General features: G+C 36.2%; 1 protein-coding gene across 48 annotated transcripts in view; it reads right to left on the bottom strand.

Moving 5' to 3' along the window:
* The window catches only part of pcsk6 (proprotein convertase subtilisin/kexin type 6), an 884,625-nt gene that overhangs the window by 724,566 nt on the left and 136,434 nt on the right, over positions 1–23,625 (bottom strand). For 46 of the 48 annotated variants that reach the window (XR_015495136.1, XR_015495090.1, XR_015495092.1 and 43 more), the window contains exons 14-18: positions 20,673–20,843; positions 17,676–17,778; positions 17,402–17,598; positions 12,220–12,307; positions 4,621–4,724 (exon numbers count right to left, since the gene is read on the bottom strand). The exons of 1 other annotated variant lie outside the window; for it this stretch is intronic. Coding sequence is in view for 3 of the 47 variants with exons in the window: in XM_087260238.1 (XP_087116364.1) it covers positions 4,621–4,724; positions 12,220–12,307; positions 17,402–17,598; positions 17,676–17,778; positions 20,673–20,843 (663 nt within the window). In the remaining 44 variants the exon portion in view is untranslated. Of the gene's footprint in view, positions 1–4,620; positions 4,725–12,219; positions 12,308–17,401; positions 17,599–17,675; positions 17,779–19,634; positions 19,899–20,585; positions 20,844–23,625 lie in introns of those variants that run through there. One more of the 48 variants, XR_015495132.1, reaches the window with a different exon arrangement.

Below are 23,625 nucleotides of genomic sequence, written 5' to 3'. Positions count from 1 at the left end.
GAGCTCAGCCACAGTGAGCTTTGGGTTCTTCTTTACCTCTCTCACCAAGGCTCTTCACCTCTGATGGCTTAATTGGGCCAGACTGCACGCTCTAGAAAGAGTTCTGGTCGTCCCAAACGTCTTTCATTTAAGGATTATAGAGGTCACTGTGCTCTTAGAAACCTGAAGTGCAGCAGAATGTTTTTGTAAGCATGGCCAGACCCGTGCCTTGCCACAATTCAGTCTCTAAGCTCTTAAGGCAGTTCCTTTGACCTCATGATTGTGTAAGGAATCATCAGTGAGCTGTAAGGTCTTATTTTAGGTGTGTCCCAAATCACACACTTATGCACTATTCTACACCATTTTGTAGTATAATTATTGTAAGTAGTGCGTTCACACTGAAAACTCTAGAAATAATGGTCCCACTTTATATTAAGTGTCCTTAACTACTATGTACTTACATCAAAAAAATAAATACAATGTACTTACTGTGTTTATAATGTATTTGAGAACACTTGTGGTGCTTTTGAGTTGGGATAGAGGTTGGGTTATGGACAGGTTTGGTGGCATGGGTAGGTTTAAGGGTGGGTTAAGATGTGGGGATGGTCAACAGTGTATTTACAAATGTAATTACAAAAGTTAATTACAGATGTAATTACATACATGTATTTAATCAAGCATAAGTACACAGTAAATACATGTATTTATACAATTAGTACATTGTAACAAACTATTAATTCCTGTGTAAGTACATATTAGTTAAGGCCACTTAATATAAAGTGGGACCGAAATAATAAGTGCACATTAATTACCCAGATGATGCACTTATTCAAGAAAAGCACTCATGCACTCAAAGAAAGCAGCTTTGCTCATGTAGCGGAAGGGGAGGAGCTTTCGGGTGCACATGTTGGATTGAATTAATTATTTTGGATTGTGAAAGCAAAATTCTCCAACGAAAGGGACTATACCGCCTCCTGATGGTGAATGCAGATATACTCAAGGCAGGTATTATTTGGTAGTTTGGTCATTTATTTCACTAATTTGGCAACAAGCAAACATCATGAGGGAAATGGTTTGTATTTCGGCTTAGTACAAAAACTTAAGTGCTCCCTTTGGGACGACACTACATACATGTAATGTAATGTAATGTGTATTTATATAGCGCATTTATTGTGTACGGCCATACACCCAAAGCGCTTTACAATCATGAGGGGGGTCTCTCCACACCACCACCAGTGTGCAGCATCCACTTGGATGATGCGACGGCAGCCACAGGACAACGGCGCCAGTGCGCTCACCACACACCAGCTATTGGTGGAGTGGAGAGACAGTGATAGAGCCAATTCGGTGGAAGGGGATGATTGGGAGGCCATGATCGTATGGGCCGATAGAGGGACTTTGGCCAGGACACCGTGGTTACACCCCTGCTCTTTCACGAGAAATGCCATGGGATTTTTAATGACCACAGAGAGTCAGGACCTCGGTTTAGAGTCTCATCCGAAAGACGGCGCCCACTGACAGTGTAGTGTCCCCTGTACTTTTACTGGGGCATTAGGACTCACATAGACCTCAGGTTGAGCGCCCCCTGCTGGCCACACTAACACCACTTCCAACAGCAACCTAGTGTTCCCTAGTGGTCTCCCATCCAGGTACTGACCAGGCTCAGCCCTGCTTAGCTTTAGTGAGTAACCGGTCTTGGGCTGCAGGGTGATATAGCTGTGGCATATATACATATATATATATATATATATAGTATATACATATACTATACTGTATAATATAGTATACTATATTACACTATGCCATTATATAACTATAATAGCATAGTGTGCCATTTGGGACTTGTGTGTTATAGACAGGTGTGTGGCTTTCCTAATCAACTCCACACAGTATAATTAAACACAGCGGGACTTAAATGAAGGTATCGACCTTGTTCTAAAATGCGGAAGTGCGCCTGTTTTCGCGATTGTCTTAGAACTTCCGTTTCAGTCGCCTACGGGAGAAATGACTAGGAATAATAAACGGCAAAAAATGGGCAAACTACTTGCTCTACAAACAAATGTTTGCATGACTACACAGACCAAGTAGAATAATACAACAAGGAAATATCAGTTTGCAACATCAAACAGCGAAACGAGCAGTTTTTAATGCCTAAAAATGAATGGAAGTGACTGAGCCTGGAAGGCTCATGCCATGAAGATTCAAATGGCAGCGCCTGCTCGTCTGCGGAGAATAAGGTCAATAGAGCCATCTCCAGGATGATCAGTACTAATGGACAACACCTGATTTAAATATATGAGTGTCACAGTAGAGGGTCTGAATGCTCAGGACCATGTGATATTTTAGTGTTTCTTTTTTAATAAATCTGTAAAAGACGTCAACAATTCAGTGTTTTTCTGTCACTATGAGGTGCTGTGTGTACATTAATAAGAAAAAAAATTATGCATTTAAATGATTTTAGCTAGTGGTGTAACTGATCACAAATATCATGGTTCAGATCACATCATTATTTATTATTAGGGCCCTTTTTCAGATCAGCCAAAAAGGAGGAGGAGTCAACTGTTATTTGCTTTCCATTTATTACATTATCTGCTCTCACTTCTGCAGATCTATGTGCCCTCCAGAAACTTGCGTTCTGTGAATGAACGTCGCCTCGTGGTTCCATCCCAAAGAGGGAAGAAATCACTTTCTCGAACGCTCGCGCTCAATCTGCCCAGTTGGTGGAATGAACTCCCTAACTGCATCAGAACAGCAGAGTCACTCGCTGTTTTCAAGAAACGACTAAAAACTCAACTATTTAGTCTCCACTACACTTCCTAATCTGCAATTGCATCTCTGGATATACCACTAACTAAACCCCCCTGAAAAAAAAAAAAATTTACTAATACTTTCCTTCTTAGACTTTACAGACCTGAAACTTGCCTATAGCACTTATTCATTGTTGCTCTTATAGTTGTGTAAGTTGCTTCCTTGTCCTCATTTGTAAGTTGCTTTGGATAAAAGCGTCTGCTAAATGACTAAATGTAATCAAACACTTTGCGTTTCAACAGAACAGAACTTAGAATCTGTAATTATATTAATAATAAAATGACGGATTTACTCTCTAACAGACTTTTTATGTGCTGTTGAAGATTACAGACACAGATGAGAGGTTTGACTGTGGGCTATATGTTGTGTGTTGTTTTTGAACCTAAATAAGGACTAAATGTATGCTGTGTGTAGTTTTTCTGTAATTGGCAGGGCCAGACGGAATCTGCGGAAGTTTTTTGCTATTTCTGCGGAGAATTTTGGTAAAAATCTTCGGATTTCTGCGGAATTATTTTGGGAGTATCCAGCGGAGTATCATAACTTACACTTTAATATATTAAATAAAAAGTAATAAATTACTGAATAAAAACTTAATAAATTCAGATTTACACATTTACTCGAGTAAATAAACAGAATTTATAATGGGCTAAAAATCTGCAGAAATCTGCGGAAAATCTGCGGAATTCTGCACGCGCAGATTCCGTGTGGGTCTAGTAATTGGTAACATATCGGAGACTGTAAGGTGCCGTTTGTGTTCATATAGTGCATTTATAGATTTATTTGATTTAATTGCAGACGTTACAGTAGGCTATTTCACACTGATCTGCAGTTATAATCAAATCATGTTCATAGAAATGTTAGTAATGAACATTTATAAACAAGTATTTATGCGTTTAAAGCATCTGTTTTGTGAGAAGTGCTTCTCATATGATATGTGAGCGACCTGTACAGCTTTACTGTAGACATTTATACGAACGAGAATGATGTCGACTGAAACTCTCTGTCGTACACCACGCCCACCAAAAGGGTACATTTGGTAGTGGAAACGCAAGCCTGATAAAGGTATCTCGTACTGTACCAGTCAGTGGAAACAGGTCATAAACGAGTGTAAAATAGGATAGGATAGACTGGAATGGAATGGAATAAAATAAAATAGAATGTACTGGACTGCATTAGACTAGACTAGACTGGACTGGACTGGAGTGGAATAAAATGAAATAGAATAGAACAGGACAGAATAAAAAACACACTGTACCCACTGTATATAAATGAGTGTATAAAAGGATAGGCTAGACTGTAATAGAATAGAATGGAGTGGAATAGAAAATGACTTGACAACTAACCTATGGTGTGGAAAATGACTTATATAAATGTGTATTATAGAATAGAATCGAACAGTTTAAAACAGAATCTAAAATGAACGAACAAAATAGAGTATAATAGAACAGTAAATGACTTGACTATAATTACATAAATAAGTGTATAATATAATACAATAAATATAATATAATAATAAATATAATATAATATAAAAAATAAAATATAAAAATATAATATATAATATAACAGAATATAATATAAAAATATAATATAATAAAAAAATAAAAATTAAATATAAAATAATATAAAAATTTAATATATAATATAATATAATACAATATAAAAAATAAATATATAATATAATATAATATAATATAATATAATATAATATAATATAATATAATATAATATATAATAGAATATATAATAGAATAGAATAGAATAGAATAGAATAGAATAGAATAGAATAGAATAGAATAGAATAGAATAGAATAGAATAGAACAGTTAATGACCTGTGCATGTGGAGCAGGAGATGTGGCAGGGGCTGCACTTCATTTCCTCAAGGTTAAAGAAAGTTCCATTGGCACATTCCGGAACGCATGTCATTCCTGCCAGACTTTAATCATGGGAAAAAAAAGAGAAGAAAAAGAAAAGATTAAACCCATGTAACAATTCACTGCCATCCTTCAACAGGCTCACACCATGGAAACCAAAAAACAGCAGCAAAACTATTTGCACATTAACATATTACTGCCCTCATTTACATCAAACATAGTTTTTATGCAAAATCAGGCCACTTTTAAACCCAAATATACAATTGTAGTACATTTATTTATAGCAATATTATTATTATTATTATTATTATTATTATTATTATTATTATAAGAGTGAACTTTCTATTTTTTAATTCATTTTAATTCATCTTTATTTCTATAGCGCTTTTACAATGTAGATTTTGTCTAAGCAGCTTAACATAGAAGTTCTAATAAATTAAAAGTGTCAGTGCAGTTTTCGGTGTTAAAGCTCACTTTAGTTCAGTTCAGTGTGGTTTAATTTTCACTGCTGAAAGTCCAAACATTGAAGAGCAAACAGGACTTAAAGAAATAGAAAAGGTCAAAACAGAATCAAAAAGGACTGTATTATGTACTACAGATCGTACTTCTGTACTGAATATTTCACAGTACAGAAACATTAAAATATGTATGATAGTGTATTTATAACTTTTTGCATTACTTTAGCAAACCCTTAAAAGAAGACATATAGATTAAAACTTTTATTTGAAGAAAAAAGCATAAAAAATAAATGAATTCTTTATTTGTTAATATTTTATTAAAGAATAATCAACATACAAGGAGTCATAATTGAAACTACTACTATACGTAAATAAATAACAACAACAATAATAATAGTGCGTCACGGTAGAGAAGTGGGTAGCACAATCGCCTCACAGCTTAAGAGATTAATAAATGGACTAAGCAGAAAAGAAAATGAATGAATGAATGAATGAATGAATAGTAATAATAATCAACAGTAATTACTAACTATACACAAAGTTTAACACTTAGAAAATAATAATAATAACCATAATAATAATAATGATTATTATTTTTGTTATTATTATGATAAACTGTAATTACTAACTACAAACAAAAAAAGCATTAACAAATACAATATTAATACTAATAACAATAATAAAATGATGATATAAAATAATTATGATAAATGATAATTGCTAACTATACACATGGTATTACAAATATAAAATAATAATAATAATAATAATAGTAAACTATAATTACCATCTATAGACAGAATACTACAAATATCTAATTTACATATTGTTATTATGATTAAATAATTATTACTATACACAGAAATGATAAGAAATAAAATTCTAAAATAAATAATATAATATAAACAAAATATAAATAAATATAAACCAAATATAACAAATTTATAATAATAATAACAATAATAATGATAATAATAATTATTATTATTATTATGGGGCGAGGCAGTGGCGCAGTAGGTAGTGCTGTCGCCTCACAGCAAGAAGGTCGCTGGTTCGAACTTGGGCTCAGTTGGTGTTTCTGTGTGGAGTTTGCATGTTCTCCCTGCCCTCGCGTGGGTTTCCTCCGGAAACTAATCATAGTTTTAATAACTCATTTCTGATAACTGATTTATATTATCTTTGTCATGATGACAGTAAATAATATTTGACTAGATATTTTTCAAGACACTTCTATACAGCTTAAAGTGACATTTAAAGGCTTCACTAGGTTAATTAGGTTAACTAGGCAGGTTAGGGTAATTAGGCAAGTTATTGTATAATGATGGTTTGTTCTGTAGACTACACTAAAAAAAATGTTGTCAGAAAAATGGTCGCAAACAATTTATTTGTGTTGAATTTAAGCAAACAAATTAAATTTAGTAATGCTTAACTTAATTTGTTTGTTTAAATCCAGCCCAAACAAATTGTTTACAACCACTTAACTTAAAATATTTTAGTAAATTCAAGGAATCATCTTTGATGTTTTTTTCAGTGTATAGAAAACAACTATAGTTTAAAGCGGCTAATAATTATGTCCTTAAAATGGTGTTTTTTTCTAGCCAAAATAAAGCAAATAAGACTTTCTCCAGAAGAAAAAACATGATCAGACATACTGTGAAAATGTCCTGAATCTGTTTAACATCATTTGGGAAACAATTAAAAAATAAAAAAAAACAAATCCATAAGGGGCTAATAATTCTGACTTCAACTGTATATGCACAAATATAATATCGTATAGCTTCCTTAGGCCCATTGACACATCTCTAGCTCTTAAAGCTGCAGCTCCGCTCACTCTACGCTCACACCACTCGAAATGTGGCACAAACAAAACAAACACAACGTCAAAATCAATTACATCTTCAAACAAATCAGAGTTCACCACTGAAACTGAACCCTTAATGAGTGTGTGAGGGGAAAAAAACAACAACAACTCCACAATCTTCTTCACGGTGGGTTGATTTAGTCTCGGCTCAAAGCGCTGTTTTGTTTCGGACGCGGTGCATTGTGGGTCAGCGGTTGAGAATGAGAAGCGTTTCAATAATCGGCCGAGCAAGTGTGACGCGGGGAATGTGAATCTGAAAGACTCCAGGCGTTCGCTCTCTATCTGCAGCTCAGAGAAACGCTGCGCATCACGATATATAACCCTGACAGATTAAACCGAGAGGTCAACACGTAAAGCATGCGGCGTTTTAGCCTTCACAGGACCAGACGGCCTTTCAAGAACTAAAGCTCAGTCTGTCTCGTCTAAACCACAGCAAAGGCTGCATGCATAAAGATGACCAGATGTACCCTAGATGTCCTGAAACACACAAAACCCCAAAAAGCCTGGCTTCTTAGGCCATTTCATCTGCACCGCCGGCTTGTGAGAACTCACAATATACAGTTGAAGTCAAAATTATCAGGCCTCAATATTCTTCAAATATTTCCCAAATGATGTTTAACAGAGCAAGGAATTTTCCACAGTGTTTCCTATAACAGGGTTGAGACATTTTTCAGACCACTATGAGTGAATTGGGGGCGGCACGGTGGCTCAGTGGTTAGCACTCACAGCAAGAAGGTTGCTGGTTAGAGTCCCTGGGTCAGTTGGCATTTCTGTGTGGAGTTTGCATGTTCTCCCCGTGATGGGTTTGCTCCGGGTGCTCCGGTTTCCCCCACAGTTCTAAACACAATCGCTATAGGTGAATTAGATTAACTAAATTGGCCGTAGTGTATGTGTGTGTTTGAATATGAGAGTGCATGGATGTTTCCCAGTACTGAGTTGTGGCTGGAAGAACATCTGCTGCGTAAAACATCTGCTGCAATAGTTGGTGGTTCATTCCACTGTGGTGACCCCTGATAATCAGTTACTAAGCTGAAGGAAAATGAATAAATGAATGATGACTTTAAAAAAATTATTATAACTTAATACATTTAATAATGCAATTATAATATTGATTTTATATAGTATCCTCAGCAGTAAATATACACTGTAAAATGCTGGGTTTCACACAATTCCTTCATGCTGCCCCAACACAAATAGATTAAGAGTGCTTTCACACTTAAGCGGGTCGCACACTGGATGCGCTGCATTTGAATTGTCACATGGATTGCATCATCAGATTCTGAGCTCCTATTGGTTCTTGGATTGACACTCATCGCAGATGTTGTCACACTGCAGGAAAGTGTCTAAAATCTTCTGACCCAACCAGAACTTCATCGGAAGAACAATCTGATTGCAAAGGGCACTAAGCGGCTGTCTGTGAACACGTCAAACCCACGATCGAAAACCACCAGTTTTAGCCAAGGATTTCAGGAATCTTTTGGAATTTCCCAAATTTTTCTCAGATGACAAAATCAAGTCTGAAATCTCACAGTGTGAGCAGGGCTTTAGTTAAGTTAATCAAACTTTTAAATTCCAAATTAAATAAATTTACAAATTTGTACAAATTTAAGCAGATTGAACATAGTTGTCCCCCCCTAAAAAATGTAACAATTGTGTTGTTTCAACTAATTTTAAATAAGTAAGTTTGAACAGGCAGCAAAAGTCATTTTTTGAGCGCGTGGAGAACTTTTAAACTAATGTTATTGTAAGGAAAATTATTAAACCATCTTGGTAAATAAGTAAAAAATGCTATTTTTAAATAAAAAGTTAATATTTTATTGAATGTATTTTTGGTGATTGTATTGGTTTTGGCCAGACTGGATAGGTATACATGACCAAAGGAAAATTATGACCTATCAAACAACATTTAAGACCCACAACACAATATTTCTGTGGACTTTTTAAGGTCTAAAATTTAGGTTTTGAGATTGTAAAACATTTTAAGACCCCACAGATATGTCTTTTTTTTTTTTTTGGCTAGAATTAAAGCAGATTTAAAAATTTTTATATGCATTTTAAGGTCAATATTTTTAGCCCCCTTAAGCAATATATTTTTATTGTCTACAGAACAAACCACTGTTATACAATGACTTGCCTAATAAACCCAGTTAAGCCATTAAATGTCACTTTAAGCAGAATACTAGCTAAAAAAACAACAACAAAACAAAATATAAATAAAAATTAATCTTAAAAAATATCTAGCCAAATATGATGTGCTGTCATCATGTACAAGAAAATAAATCAGTTATTAGAAATGAGTTATTAAAACTATTATGATTAGAAATGGGTTGAGAAAAAATATTTTTATTAAACAGAAATTAAAGAAAAAATATAGAGAGGTCTAATAATTCAGACTTTAACAGTATATTGAGTGCACTGAGAGCTCTGAGTGGATGTGGTATAGGTTACTGGAGTCCTTTAAAAAGCCTCAATAGCCGCAGACATTTGGTTTTCTTTACAACGCAATCAAGCAACAATTGTGCACCATATGCATCAATGATCAAAAGTCTCCGGGTCACGTTATAAAACTACCACAATCTGAGAGCAGCAGTTCAGCATTGAGGCATGAGGGATTTTTTGGGATATTATCCTTTGTGCATTGTATATTTGTGGCCGTTTTAAAGTTACAAAGTTTATATGAATGAAGTTATTGTGGTCCAATAGGAAATAGAAACATCTGAAAGGAGTTGTCAATAAATCCAGCATTACTTACTACACAGAATGGTCCTGAGACTATGGTCTTTATTAACTCCCTAAACAATAGATGTTTCCATGCAAAAATGCTAAATAATTTTTACGTGCAAAACTTGAATATTATTAAAGTATTACATTGAATACTTCTACTTGAATATTATATTGAAGCCACTGTGGGTGTTTTTTCTTATATAATAAATGACTTGACAGTTCTGACAAAAAAAAAAACATCCCCATTGAGTCACCTGACCAATCAGAGCAGGCTCAACTGGCCAATTAGAGCAGAGTACACATGTCAGGCCAATCAGAACAGGATAGAGTCATCTGACCAGTCAGAGCAAACTCAACTGACCAATCAGAAAAAACTCAACTGGCTAATCAGACTAGAGTGCAGATATCTGACCAATCAGAACAGGGTAGAGGCATCTGACCAATGAGAACAGACTTAACTAAACCATTAGAGCAGAGTACATATCTGACCAATCAGAACAGGGTAGAGGCATCTGACCAATCAGAACAGAGTGCACATACCTGACCAATCAAAACAGGGTAAAGTCATCTGACCAATTAGGGTAGACTTAACTAATCAATCAGATCAGAGTACACATATCTGACCAATCAGAACATGGAAGAATCATCTGACCAATCAGAACAAACTCAACTGAACAATTAGAGCAGAATACACACCTGACTAATCAGAACATGGAAGAGTCATCTGACCAATCAGAACAAACTCAACTGACTAATCAGACCAGAGTACACATCTCTGACCAATCAGAACAGGTAAAAGTCATCTGATCGATCAGAGCAAACTTAACTAAACAATTAGAGCAGAATACACATGTCTGACCAATCAGAACAGGGAAAAGTCATCTGACCAATCAGAGCAGACTCAACTGACCAATCAGATCAGAGTACACATGTCAGACCAATCAGAACAGGGTAGAGTCATATGACCAATCAGAGCAGACTCAACTGACTAATCAGATCAGAGTGCACTTATCTGACCAATCAAAACAGGGTAGAGTCATCTGACCAATCAGATTAAAGTACACATATCTGACTAATAAGAACAGACTCAACTGACCAATCAGGACAGAGTGCACATATATGACCAATCAGAAGAGGGTAGAGTCATTTGAGCAATCAGAACAGAGTGCACATATATGACCAATCAGAAGAGGGTAGAGTCATTTGAGCAATCAGAACAGGGTAGACTCAACTCATCAATCAGAGAAGAATACACAAGTCTGACCAATCAGAACAGGGTAGACTTAACTAATCAATCAGAGCAGAGTGCACATATCTGACCAATAAGACCAGAGTAGAGTCAACTGAAAAATCAGAGCAGACTTAACTGACCAATCAGAGAAGACTACACATATCTGACTAATTTAGAAAAGAGTAGACTTATTTAACCGATCAGAGCAGATCAGTCATCGGACACAATCAGACAATAGTCATCAGACCAATGAAAGCAGAGTACATTTATCTGACCAATCAGAGCAGACTGAACTGATCAATTAGAGCACACATGTCTGACCAATCAGAACAGAGTCGTCCGACCAGTAAGAGCTGACTCAAACTTCCAAATAAAGCAGAGCACAAGTCTGATCAATCAGAACAGGAAGGTGTCATCTGACCAATCAGTGCAGACTTAACTGACCAATTAAAGCAGAGTACACGTCTGACCAATCCAAACTGAAAGGAGTCATTTGACCAATCAGAGCAAACTTAAATGACCAATTAGAGCAGAGTACATTTATCTGGTCAATCAAAGCAGACTTAACTGACCAATTAGAGCAGAGTACACTTGTCTGACAAATCAAAACAGGGTAGAGTTATCTGACCACTCAGAGCAGACTAAACTGTCCAATCAGAGCAGAGTACACATGTGTGACCAATCAGAAGAGGGAGGAGCCATCTGAGCAATCAGAGCAGAGTCATGTGACCGATCAGAACAGGGTATACTCAACTGACCAATCAGAGCAAAGTACACACGTCTGACCAATCAGAACAGGGTAGAGTCATCTGACCAATCAGAGCAGACTCAACTGACTAATTAGAAAAGAGTACAAATATCTGACCAATCAGAAAAGAGCATACTTATCTGGCCAATCAGAACCGATCAGTCATCAAACACAGTCAGACAATAGTAATCAGACCAATGAAAGCAGAGTAGATTCACCTGACCAATCAGAGCATTGCAAAGTCATCTGACAAATAAGAGCAGAGTACGTTTATCTGACCAATCAGAGCTAAGTACATTTATTTTACCAATCAGAGCAAGTAGGTACTGGTAAGGGTGGAGTTTATATGGACTGGATTCTTAAACCAACTGCTTCAGGCACTAACAGAGAAAAGAGCTGATGCTGCATTGGATATTAAGAGAAAATTCAAGTGTTTCTGAACTTAGATGAATGTCAGCTTATAGTAGAACACTTCTAAAACAAAGTAAGGAATCTAAGATAGCATTAAAGTTGTCAAAAATGATTTTAGCATTACCTGAAGCCATTCTTGCAGGCCGTGCATCTGTCCGCATCTCTCAGGCATTTCAAACAGTTTTCATGACACTTCACACAACGCCTCTGACCTGAAAAGAAAAAAAAAAGTCACAGTATTTAACTTTCAATATTGAAGACAGACATGCAAGAGGACGTATATTTCTGCAAGATTCACAAATGGCTGATTTATAATAATATTATTAATCATCTATGTGCAAAATAACTTATGTGCTAAATTCCTATATAATAAAAATGTCGCGATTGACCAATCAGAATAGAATATTCCAGACAGCCATGTAATAACTGAAGTCAAAAAAAAATATTGCACACTGAAACAGTATCACATGAGGCCTGTTTTTTTTTTGAGGAAAAACAAACAAATTAAGGGCTCTATTTTAACGTTCAAGGCGCAAAGTCTAAATCTTATAGCGCAAAAGCATTAAGGGTGTGTCCAAATCCACTTTTGCTATTTTAAGGATAGAAAAATATGCTCTGCGCAGTGGCGCATGGTCTAACAGGGTTGTGCTTATTCTCTTAATGAGCATAACGTGCATTAAACCAATCAGTCTCATCTCCCATTCACTTCAATGCTGTGTTCCCAACATACGCAAAAAAGCATCAAGAGCGAGTAATTTACATGTTAAAACAATGCAAAGACGCAAAAAGACATCCTGCGGCACAACACGTGTGAATGGCACAGCCCAATTGATGTGAATTTTGCGAATGACACGGCGCGAACTGAGCGTTTTGTGCAATTGACGAGCGAATCATTCAAGTTCGGACATTTGAACCGCATTAATCAGGAGCTTGCTCTTGTGGGGGCGTGATTATGACATACCACCTGTTGTTGGTGTCCTGGGGGAAAATCCTCCTGCACACATCGACAACAGTTCATCACACTGGGCTCAGCTCAGTCTTAAGCACCGCTAAAAGCTTTCATCATCCAGGTATAGTTTCTGGAGGACTTGATGAGCTCACAGAGCTGGCTGCACCTCTGAAAGGATCTAGTGGACTCAGACACGGCTCCAAACAAATTGATGCTGTTTTTCAGCCTTCATAAAGCACGTAAACAGTTATTTTTTTTCAATAAAATCCATGTTAGTCATTTAGCAACAAAGCTACACTCATTGGGCAGACAGAAGCCCTGCCCATGACTTAAATCTGCGTCTATTTTGAAGTGAACTTGATGCACGAATTAAGGGGATTTTGACCTGCGAATGAAGCGAGTAAACTCAAAATGTTCACGAGTTTATTTACGCGCGAATAGCGTGATTTATCCGCGCGTTCCGCATCTGGTGTGAACACAGAATAAGAGTCAGTTGCGTTGCTCCATGACGCATTTGCCTTTACATGGCGGACTTTATAGGTGGAAAAACCGAACGCTTCACTAGCGAGAAAACAGTTAAACATAGCATCTGCAGCACGAGGATAAAGAACGAGCCTCCTCCGTTCGGCCTCTTTACTTTCTCTTTACTTTTTACTCCTTTACTTTCATGGATCAGGAAATGCTGGAAACTCACTCAACTAAAGACATCTATTAGCCTACATATTTAATTTGGTTTGTTAAGCGCAAAGATTTGTTTCAAAACTATTTCTAAATTCAGTTCTAATTTCCAGCAAATGAATAATTGAACAATTATAGCGAAGTGTGGTTAAAAAAAAGAGTTATATCCAAACACACGTCCTGTTCTTATGCACCATATGATTATGCAGACATCTCCAAAACCCAACAGTTGGACAAATCCAAACTTGTTTTTATTAAAACAAATATAAATATGCATATAATAAATAACACTGCTAATAATAATAACATTATCTAAAAGCAGACTGTCATGAATAAACTAAAAAAAGCCCCCCGAGATGAAGGCATGGAGGCAGTGTTTTTATATTTATGCAAAAAATAATAATTTTTGTAACAATTTAATCCTTTAATATTTTTTATATGTAAAGATATTTGTGTGTTGCTGTAAATTTTGTGTGTATTAAGCAATGTGTAAGGGTTTGGACCTGCATAGGTGCATAATTAACGCGCTTTGAGCTGGACTTTAGAGCAGCTTGTAGTTGGTCAGTGGCACAGTGTATTTCAGTTTCTCAAAATAGCAACATGCCAACAATGCGCCTTAACACACCTCCATTCTAAACCAGCACACTCATGAGTGCACAAAGTGACATGCTTTTTAAACAACGTGGCGCAAAACGTTAAAATTACAGTTGTGCTCGTGTGAAAATAGCAACAAATCACGCCAAACATCTTGCGCCTTATTGCAACAGGGCATATGATAGGGCCTAAAAAGGCCGAGAGACAAATTTAGTCCTCAGAATTGAAGTGTTAACTCTAATTTCCACCGATCACCAGTAACTGAAACATCTAGATGCATCTTGATGCAATTCATACTCGGGAACAAGCAAATTTCACCCATTCCTGCTGCCACTAAACACATCTCTCATCAACATCTGCTCCACACACACGCAAGCACATACACATACACAGAGATTCACATGTATTCAACAGCTGAGGCCAGCAAACAAACACAGATAAACCACGTCCAGTACGCTTTATGGTCCTCGTCCACATCACTGGCTGATGTGTGGAGATAACCAGAGCTCATCTGCATCACAGCATCTGTTATCAACAAGACGGAAACAACAAACCGGCAAATCCCACACACAGATCACAAATCCAGCACAATCATGCTTCAGTGCTGACTAATACACACACACACTACATACAGAAATAAACTACCTGACAAAAGTGTTGTCGCCTATCCAAGTTTTAGGAACAACAAATAATAACTTGACTTCTAGTCGATCATTTAGTATAAGAAGTGGCTTAAATGAAAGGCAAATGCCTCTAGATTATGCTTTTTTTACTAAAATAAAATATGATCATGCCTTGATTTTTTATCATTTAATTAGGACAGTAAGCTCTGACTCTGCTTAGACAAAAGTCTTGTCACTTAACTGAAATAATGTCCAGTATAGAATATAAAGTCATGCTGCAGTGGAAACAGAGTGAATATTGTGTCTGACTCCATCATGAGCTTGGAGGACTGCATCCATACATCTCTGCAATGACTCAAATCACGGATTAATAAAGTCATCTGGAATGACAAAGAAAGCGTTCCTGCAGGACTCCCAGAGTCCATCAAGATTCTGTGGATTCATCTTCAATGCTACCGCCTCTATCTTACCCCAGACATGCTCAATAATGTTCATGTCTGGTGACTGGGCTGGCCAATCCTGGAGCACCTTGATGTTCTTTGCTTTCAGGAACTTTAATGATGAGGCTGAAGTATGAGAAGGAGCGCTATCCTGCTGGAGAATTTGCCCTCTCCTATTGTTTGTAATGTAATGGGCAGCACAAATGTCTTGAGACCTCAGGCTGTTGATGTTGCCATCCACTCTGCAGATCTCTCACACGCCCCCATACTGAATGTAACCTCAAACCATGATTTTTCCTTCACCAAACTTGACTGATTTCTGTTAGAATCTTGGGTCCATGCTGGTTCCAGTAGGTCTTCTGCAGTATTTGTGATGATTGAGATGCAGCTCAACAGATTATTCATCTGAAAAACCTACCTTTTGCCATTTTTCCAAAAGATCAACTATAAGTCAAGTTATTATTTTCAACTGAGATGGATGACAAGACTTTTGTCAGGTAGTATATATATATATATATATATATATATATATATATATATATATATATATATATATACATATACATACACACACACACACACACACACACACACACACACACACACACACACACACACACACACACACACACACACACACACACACACACACACACACACACACACACACACACACACACACACACACACACACACACAGTGTGACAGTTAGTGTTTTAGAAGAAAATTTCAACCATGAATGACAATTCTAATGCCGTGTGTATTCCTCTGGATGCTGTTATAATCCTCAACGATGCTTTTTTTTAAATGGAAAAGTAGTGTGGAACAATCCCAAGGGTTCTTTTTTATGCAACGGTTCTCAGATTTCACATCTGTTCAGCATTAAAATGGATGAAAAACTGTTTAATCTTAATTATTAGTGCATTTCAATGCTCTTTTGACCAACTTCAATGGCAAAATATTTGTTTTATCATATTAATACACATAATTATTAAAAGTATTATTGGATCGTCTAAAATGAATCACTAATGTTACTGTCATTAAAATCCTTGTGAAGGGTTTTGAAACGTAACCTCAACTGTATTGCAGTATTTATTACAGTTTATCAGTTGTTACACTAGTGATACTTATTATGTTTGTCTACAGCAATATTTCACATTTAATTATTGATGTGCAATTTTAACCAAAGAAATTATTAAATAAATGATTATTCATTCAAAAAAGCTGACTCAATTGAAGCAAGTGACTAACTGAAGAATCACTGAATCGCTGACTCCAATGATTCATTTAAAAAAGCTAACTCAATTGAAGCAAGAGACTAATAAAAGAATCACTGACTCCAATGATTCATTAAAAAGCTGACTCAATTATAGCAAGAGACTAATTAAAAAAAACCAACAAAAAAATATTCGGTGAATCGCGGACTTAAATGATTCATTAAAAAAGCTGAATCAATTGAAGCAAGAGACTAATTAAAGAATCACTGAATCGCTGCCTCAAATGATTCTTTCAAAAAAGCTGATTCAATTTAAACAAGAGACTAATTAAGGAATTGCTGACTCAAATGATTCATTCAAAAAAGCTGACTCAATTGAAGCAAGAGACTAATTAAAGAATCGTTGACTCAAATGATTCGTTTAGAAAAAGCTGATTCTAGTGAAGCGAGAGACTAATTAAAGAATCACTGACTCAAATGATTCATTCAAAAAAGCTGATTTAATTGAAGCAGGAGACTAATGAAAGAATCACTGAATCGCTGACTCAAATGATTCATTCAAAAGCAGATTCTTGCAAAGATTAAAGATATAGTTCATCCAAAATTGTTTCACCCATTTATTAATTACAGACTACAAGTTTGGAACAAGTAAAGGGTGAAAAATGATAATAGAATTAAACTTTTTGGGTAAACTGTAACTTTAAACATTGAAGTGAGACAAATGCCTGGGACTATATTTGCTGGCGAAGCAACTGTGATAATATAAAACAAATATGAGACACTTTGAGTGTGTGTGTGGGACTCACTGTCGTCGTGGAAGCTGCCGGTGGGACAGATCTCCACACATGTGTTCTCCTTGGAGTTGAAGTAAAATCCTCTGCGGCAGGACCTGCAGTCGCTCGTCCCGCGGCCGACACACTTCTCACAGCCGCGGCTGCAGCGGCGACACCTGCGCGCATCAGAGTCCTCAAAGAAGCCCAGCGGACAGTGACTCACACACGTCCTGCACACACACACACACACACACATGAATTTGTATTCCTGGTTTAAATGTTGTTAATAATATATTTCTGTGTTTACCTGCCGGTCTTGAGGTTTCCCAGACTGAAGTGAATACAGTTGAGACAGTGGTCAGCGTCCGGCCCGTCACAACCCTGATCTCCACACTCAGGATGACACTGACCTAAGCACGCACACACACATAAATTCACAACATAAACCTGCCTCACACACACACACAACACTACACAACACACACATCTCCGGCAACACACATAATAATAATACATTTGTTAGGTCTCAGAAGGTGGTCTAGAGCAGGGGTCACCAAACTTGTTCCTGGAGGTGCGGTGTCCTGCAGATTTGAGCTCCAACCCTAATGAAACCCACCTGAACAAGCTAATCAAGGTCTTACTAGGTATATCTGAAACACTCAGGCAGGTGTGTTGAGGCAAGTTGGAGCTAAACCCTGCAGAGCATCAAGCCTCCAGGAATGAGATTGGTGACCCCTGGTTTAGAGGATCAGTTCTGGACAAAGTGGCTAGTTAAAGGGCACCTGTTATGCAAAAATCACTTTTATAAGGGGTTCAAACACAGTTGTGTGGCATTGGTGTGTGAATATGACCAGCCTCTAATGGTAAAACTGAATTCATTCTATTTTTTATAATTACACAATAAAGAGAGTCTGCAGAAACACTTTGATTGACATTCTCTCTTTGTACGTGTCATCAGAGGGAGAAAGCCCCGCCCACCATCTCTTCATCTAATCATTAGCATAAACAGCCCTGAGTGAGAAGCAGTTGTCTGCTGTTAGAGTTTTCACAGCATACTATAAACCAGGGGTTCTCAAACTTTTCAGCCCGCGGCCTCTAAAATAAAATTGCCAGTGACTCACAATTCCTCAGAGGTGATTATTAGAGGTGTGAACCTATACTGGTCTCACGGTTCGGTTAAGATTATCATGCCTTCGATCTGGTTCAAATCGATATCTCGGTGCATCACCGTGCATTGACGATGCTTTAAAGTGTTATAACACACACACACACACATATATATATATATATATATATATATATATATATATATATATATATATATATATATATATATAAACATATAAACGTATAGCATATGATTAACAATTAAAAGGTACTGCTATATAAAATCTATACTACACTGTGTATTAAAATACTTTATATTTTAGGTATATATCACCTGTCATTGTGCATGTTTTCCATGTTTATCCAAATTTAAAAAGTGTTTATAATAATTGTTTATATATACACACACACACACACACACACACACATATATATATATATATACACATATATACATATATATATATATACATTTTTTTATCACATGATCCTAATCCACTATTGTACAATTTCAGTCAGTTAAATGCAATTTATGCTGAATAAAAGCATTTTTTTCTTTCCCCTATTAAAGTACACCTTAATAAAGACACACACTATTGTTCAAAGGTGTACTTTAATAGGGGAAAGAAAAAAATGCTTTTATTCAGCATAAATTGCATTTAACTGACTGAAATTGTACAATAGTGGATTAGGATCATGTGATAAAAAAAAACAAAAAAACATCTAAAGATTAAGGTCATTTTAATGCGAAATTAAGTTTAATATAAGTTAAATTACAGGGAAAAAAACGCAAAGCTTTAAGGAAAACATTTAAATAAAATGTTTCAGAAATATTGTGTCAACATTAAGTGAGATTTTCAAGCTAAATAATCTGCCAGTGGGATAAGCACTATTTTTTTTAAGTGAAAGCAAGAATTTTTAGCTTGTTTTTAAGGAAAAACTCTCGCAATTTTGACCCGATTATTTTTTAAAACAAAACAATGATTTTTGCTTGTCTAGAAAAGGCTTCTTAATTTAGGAATCTTTAGATATTTAGACTGGAAACAAGTAAAAAGTAAAAGTATAAGCAGCCTTATTTGCACTGTAGGAACCTCTTTTCTTTTTTGGTATATTTTTTGGATGAACACAACTTTTTGAAAAGTTTTTACAGAGATTCATGTTTTTATTTGTCCCCATTTATTTCTGCTTTTGAATTGCATAATGGCATCTTGATCTTTCTTACAACAACTTTTAACCTTGAAAGATAAAAAAGACTATTATAAACATTTTTAATAGTTTGCAGTGATATATTGTCTGGGTTGGTGTTGTATATTACAGTGCAATAACCTTGTATTAAACTGCCAGGACATTTTCTGATATTTTACAGACTTATTTCTCTATCTATTATTTACACTTTCAGTTGAAGTCAGAATTATCAGCCCCCCTGTTTAGGTTTTCCCTAATTTCTATTTAAAATTGAGAAGATTTTTTTTAACACATTTCTAAACATAATAGTATTAATAACTCATTTCTAATGACTGATTTATTTTATCTTTGCCATGATGACAGTAAATAATATTAGACTAGATATTTTACAAGACACTTCTCTACAGCTTAAAGAGACATTTAAAGGCTTAACTAGGGTAATTAGGTGAACTAGGCAGGTTAGGGTAATTAGGCAAGTTATTGTATAACAATGGTTTCTTCTGTAGACAGTCGAGAGAAAAAAAATCCTTAAAGGGGCTAATAAAATTGTCCTTAAAATGGTGTTTAAAATATTTATAACTGCTTTTATTCTAGCTAAAATAAAACAAATAAAACTTTCTCCAGAAGAAACAATATTAACAGACATACAGTGAAAATTTCCTTGCTCTGCTAAACGTAATTTGGGAAATAATTAAAAAAGAAAACTAAATTTTAAAGGGGGGCTAATAATTCTGACTTCAACTGTATACTTTATATTATTTCAAAGGACTAAAATGTCAATAAAAGTCACTTTGTTAAATGGTAGAGTGGAATTTTTAACATCAGAAGTCGACAGAGCAGAGATCAACATCTCATAATGCGATTCACAACCGTAAATAAATAGAAAACACTTGTGAATCACAAAATTCAGCAACTGTTCATTAACAGGTATTTTATACAGTGTACTTTCGCTCAAATAAAAGCAGCTTTGATTTCCACAGTAGTTATTATTATTATAGATGTCTGTCTGTACCGTTATACTCCTCCTCCTCCTGCTCTTCATGCTCTGGGGCTTCAGGGCTCTTCAGCTCTCGGCCTGCAATCGGGAGGTCTAGCGTACTGGAGCGAGACTGCTGGGAACTCTGGGATTGCTGCGGGTCTTCAGACGTGCCGTGCAGGATCAGCGTCCATTCCTTCAGCTTACCTGACAGACCAGAACATGAAGAAAAAGAGCGCTCTGTTATTCAATGCAATAGGAAATGACAGAAGAGTATTAGGGTGCTTTCACACCTGTGAATCGATTCAGTTGTTCCGAAACAGAGATTACAATTGTTACATTGTTGCTCTTTGCTCTTGGAGCGGTTCGCTTTCACATTGCAAAGTTTCTAATCGGACCAAAAGAGCTAAAACAAGTCACGTGTGAGTAAACTCTCCTTACATTGGTCAGAGTGTCAGGGTTTATTTTGCAGCGTCCCGCTAAGCTGTCAGGAGAGGTGGTGGTTTGGTGGTGATTGACAGGGTGCGCGCGCGACGTGTCTGAGGAGAGACACGGTGGGGAGGGGTGAGAAGGGTGCGCGATGATGCCTATTTGAGGACCTGGAGGGAGACGCGAGATTACCGGGAGATCATCACTCGTTTGCGGGCTTCCGGAGACTCGCGAAACTTCCCGCCATACTCATAGTTCTCTCTTCATATCGCCGTAAGCCTATTACATATCCATAAAACACTGTGATATAACCGCGCTCGGATCGGATCGCTTTCTCACTACAATCGAACCGCTCCAGGGTTCGTTTCAATCGAGCCGAGATCACCTCATTCAAGCGATCTCGGAGCGATTACTTTGGCGCGGAACAGATCGCGATTGCCCTGTTCACATATGCCAAACGAACCGCGCTAACTGGGCAAACGAGACACATTCCGAAACAAAAGTGTAGGTGTGAAAGCACCCTTAAAGGCTCTGGTAATACTTCAATCCAAGTTCACTTTTAAGTCATCTTGATTTCTATGGCACTTTACGATGTTAATTGTGTCAGAGCAGCTTAACATAGAAGTAGTAGTGAATTGAAACTGCTTCAGTCCAGTTTTTCGTAGATGAAGTTCAGTTTAGCTCAGTTCAGCGTAATGTAAGGGTCACTGCTGATGTTTTTATTCTTCTTTTGAGCGCAAAAAGACATTCGGAAAGGCTGATGAGTGATGGGGAACGGTCCAGGTGTACTCCAAGCGAAATGGAAAGACAGTTTTCGATTTGCGCTTTAGAGCAAAAAGAAATGGTGAAAGGCTGAGTGATTTTTATTTTTGGCATGCGTCATGTTACTTGTGTTTACTGGTTTACTCCTAAACACAACAACAATGGTGGCTGTGACAGAAGAAAAGTTCAGTAAACATCTGCTCCTTAAAAACCAGCTCTGCTACTGAACTCTCCTGCTCTCCATGTTAATGTTGCTGTTGTTCTTCTGACCTCTGTGGAATGAGAAACGAAACAGGGGCGGGAGTAAACGCACACCAAAGAAGGCGGAGTTACAGGACACACCTACTGATTGCACAAACCCAACAGACCAATGGCAGGTCAAAGGTGTTTTGGAGTAAAAACACAATCCCCCAAAAGTTTGCTTTAGAGAGCAGTTTTGAACCGCTGAAACAAATTCAAAAATACTTTTGTTTTGGCTGGATTTTGTTCGTAATGACGTCATTTCAGATCAATATTCGATTTTGTTTAGGTATACAGGGTTTTATACTCTTTTGACTTTATGAAAACGTTGTAAAATGCTTCCAAAAATATTGTAAAATGTGCCAAATGTGTGCCAATTGATGTAAAAAGTAATTACAATTCATGCACCAAGAGACTCAGATATCTACTAAATAAAATACATATAATTAAATAAAGACATAAAAAAGAATAACAAATTTAAAAATTATGAAAAAAATCATTATACATTTTTTTTACAATAAAAATAAATAAAATAAAATAAAAATAATCTGAAATTAATTCATTAATTACAATTCTGAAATATTATTATAAGATTAGGAATACTGGGTGCTTTTTTCAAAATGCAATGTAAAAAGTTGTTCAATTCATGCACCAAAAGTAAAAAAAAAATAAAAAATAAAAATTCTGCAAAATAAAATAATAAGAAATAAATACAATTAAATGAAGACACGGAAAATTAGTAATAACAAATGAAAAATAAGCTTAAAAATTCAGATAAAAAATTAAGAATGTAAAAAGTTAAACAATGAATATCATTCATATCATTCACCCAGTGTGTTTGGTGTGATGTGTTGCTATTAGACCAGTGCAACTGTATATTTCACATTTTTACATCACATTGTTTAAATAGCAAATCCATTTTGCACCACTTTGTGGACCGGGTGTGCTGGTCTAAAATGGAGGTGTGTTAAGGCATATTGTTGGAGCGTTGCTATTCTGATAAACTGAAATAGTGCCACAGACCAACCACATGCTGCTCTAAAGTCCAGCTCAGAGCACGTTAGTTATACGCCTATGCGGGTCCAAACGCTTACACACTGCTTAATACACGCAGGATGTACAGCAACACACAAATATCTGAACATATGAAAATATATTAAAAGATTGAAATGTTACAAAAATTATTATTTTCTGCAAATATTTTTAACAAAATTTTAAATATAAAAACCACTATCTTTGTGCTTAACAAAATAGATTAAATATGTCGACTGATGGATGTCATCAGCGGAGAAAGTTTCCACCATTTCCCTATCCACAAAAGTAAAGGAGTAAAGAGTGAATGTAAAGAGAAAGTAAAGAGGCCTAATTGAGGAGGCTCATTCTTTATCTTCGCACTGCAGATGGTCAACTTAACAGATTTCTCTCTAGTGAAGCGTTCAGTTTTTTCACTTACAAAGTCCGTCATGTAAATAGCTAATGCGCAGTCTTTGGCAGTAGCATCGCTACAACTACATTTCTCAGTAGGGTGGCGGTAGCGTTGCTACTTTCTAAATCAAAT

Source organism: Danio rerio, chromosome 7 (assembly GCF_052040795.2).
Source record: "Danio rerio strain M-AB ecotype USA chromosome 7, GRCz13ab, whole genome shotgun sequence".
Lineage (NCBI taxonomy): Eukaryota > Metazoa > Chordata > Actinopteri > Cypriniformes > Danionidae > Danio > Danio rerio.
This window is presented reverse-complemented; position numbering and strand designations above follow the sequence as displayed.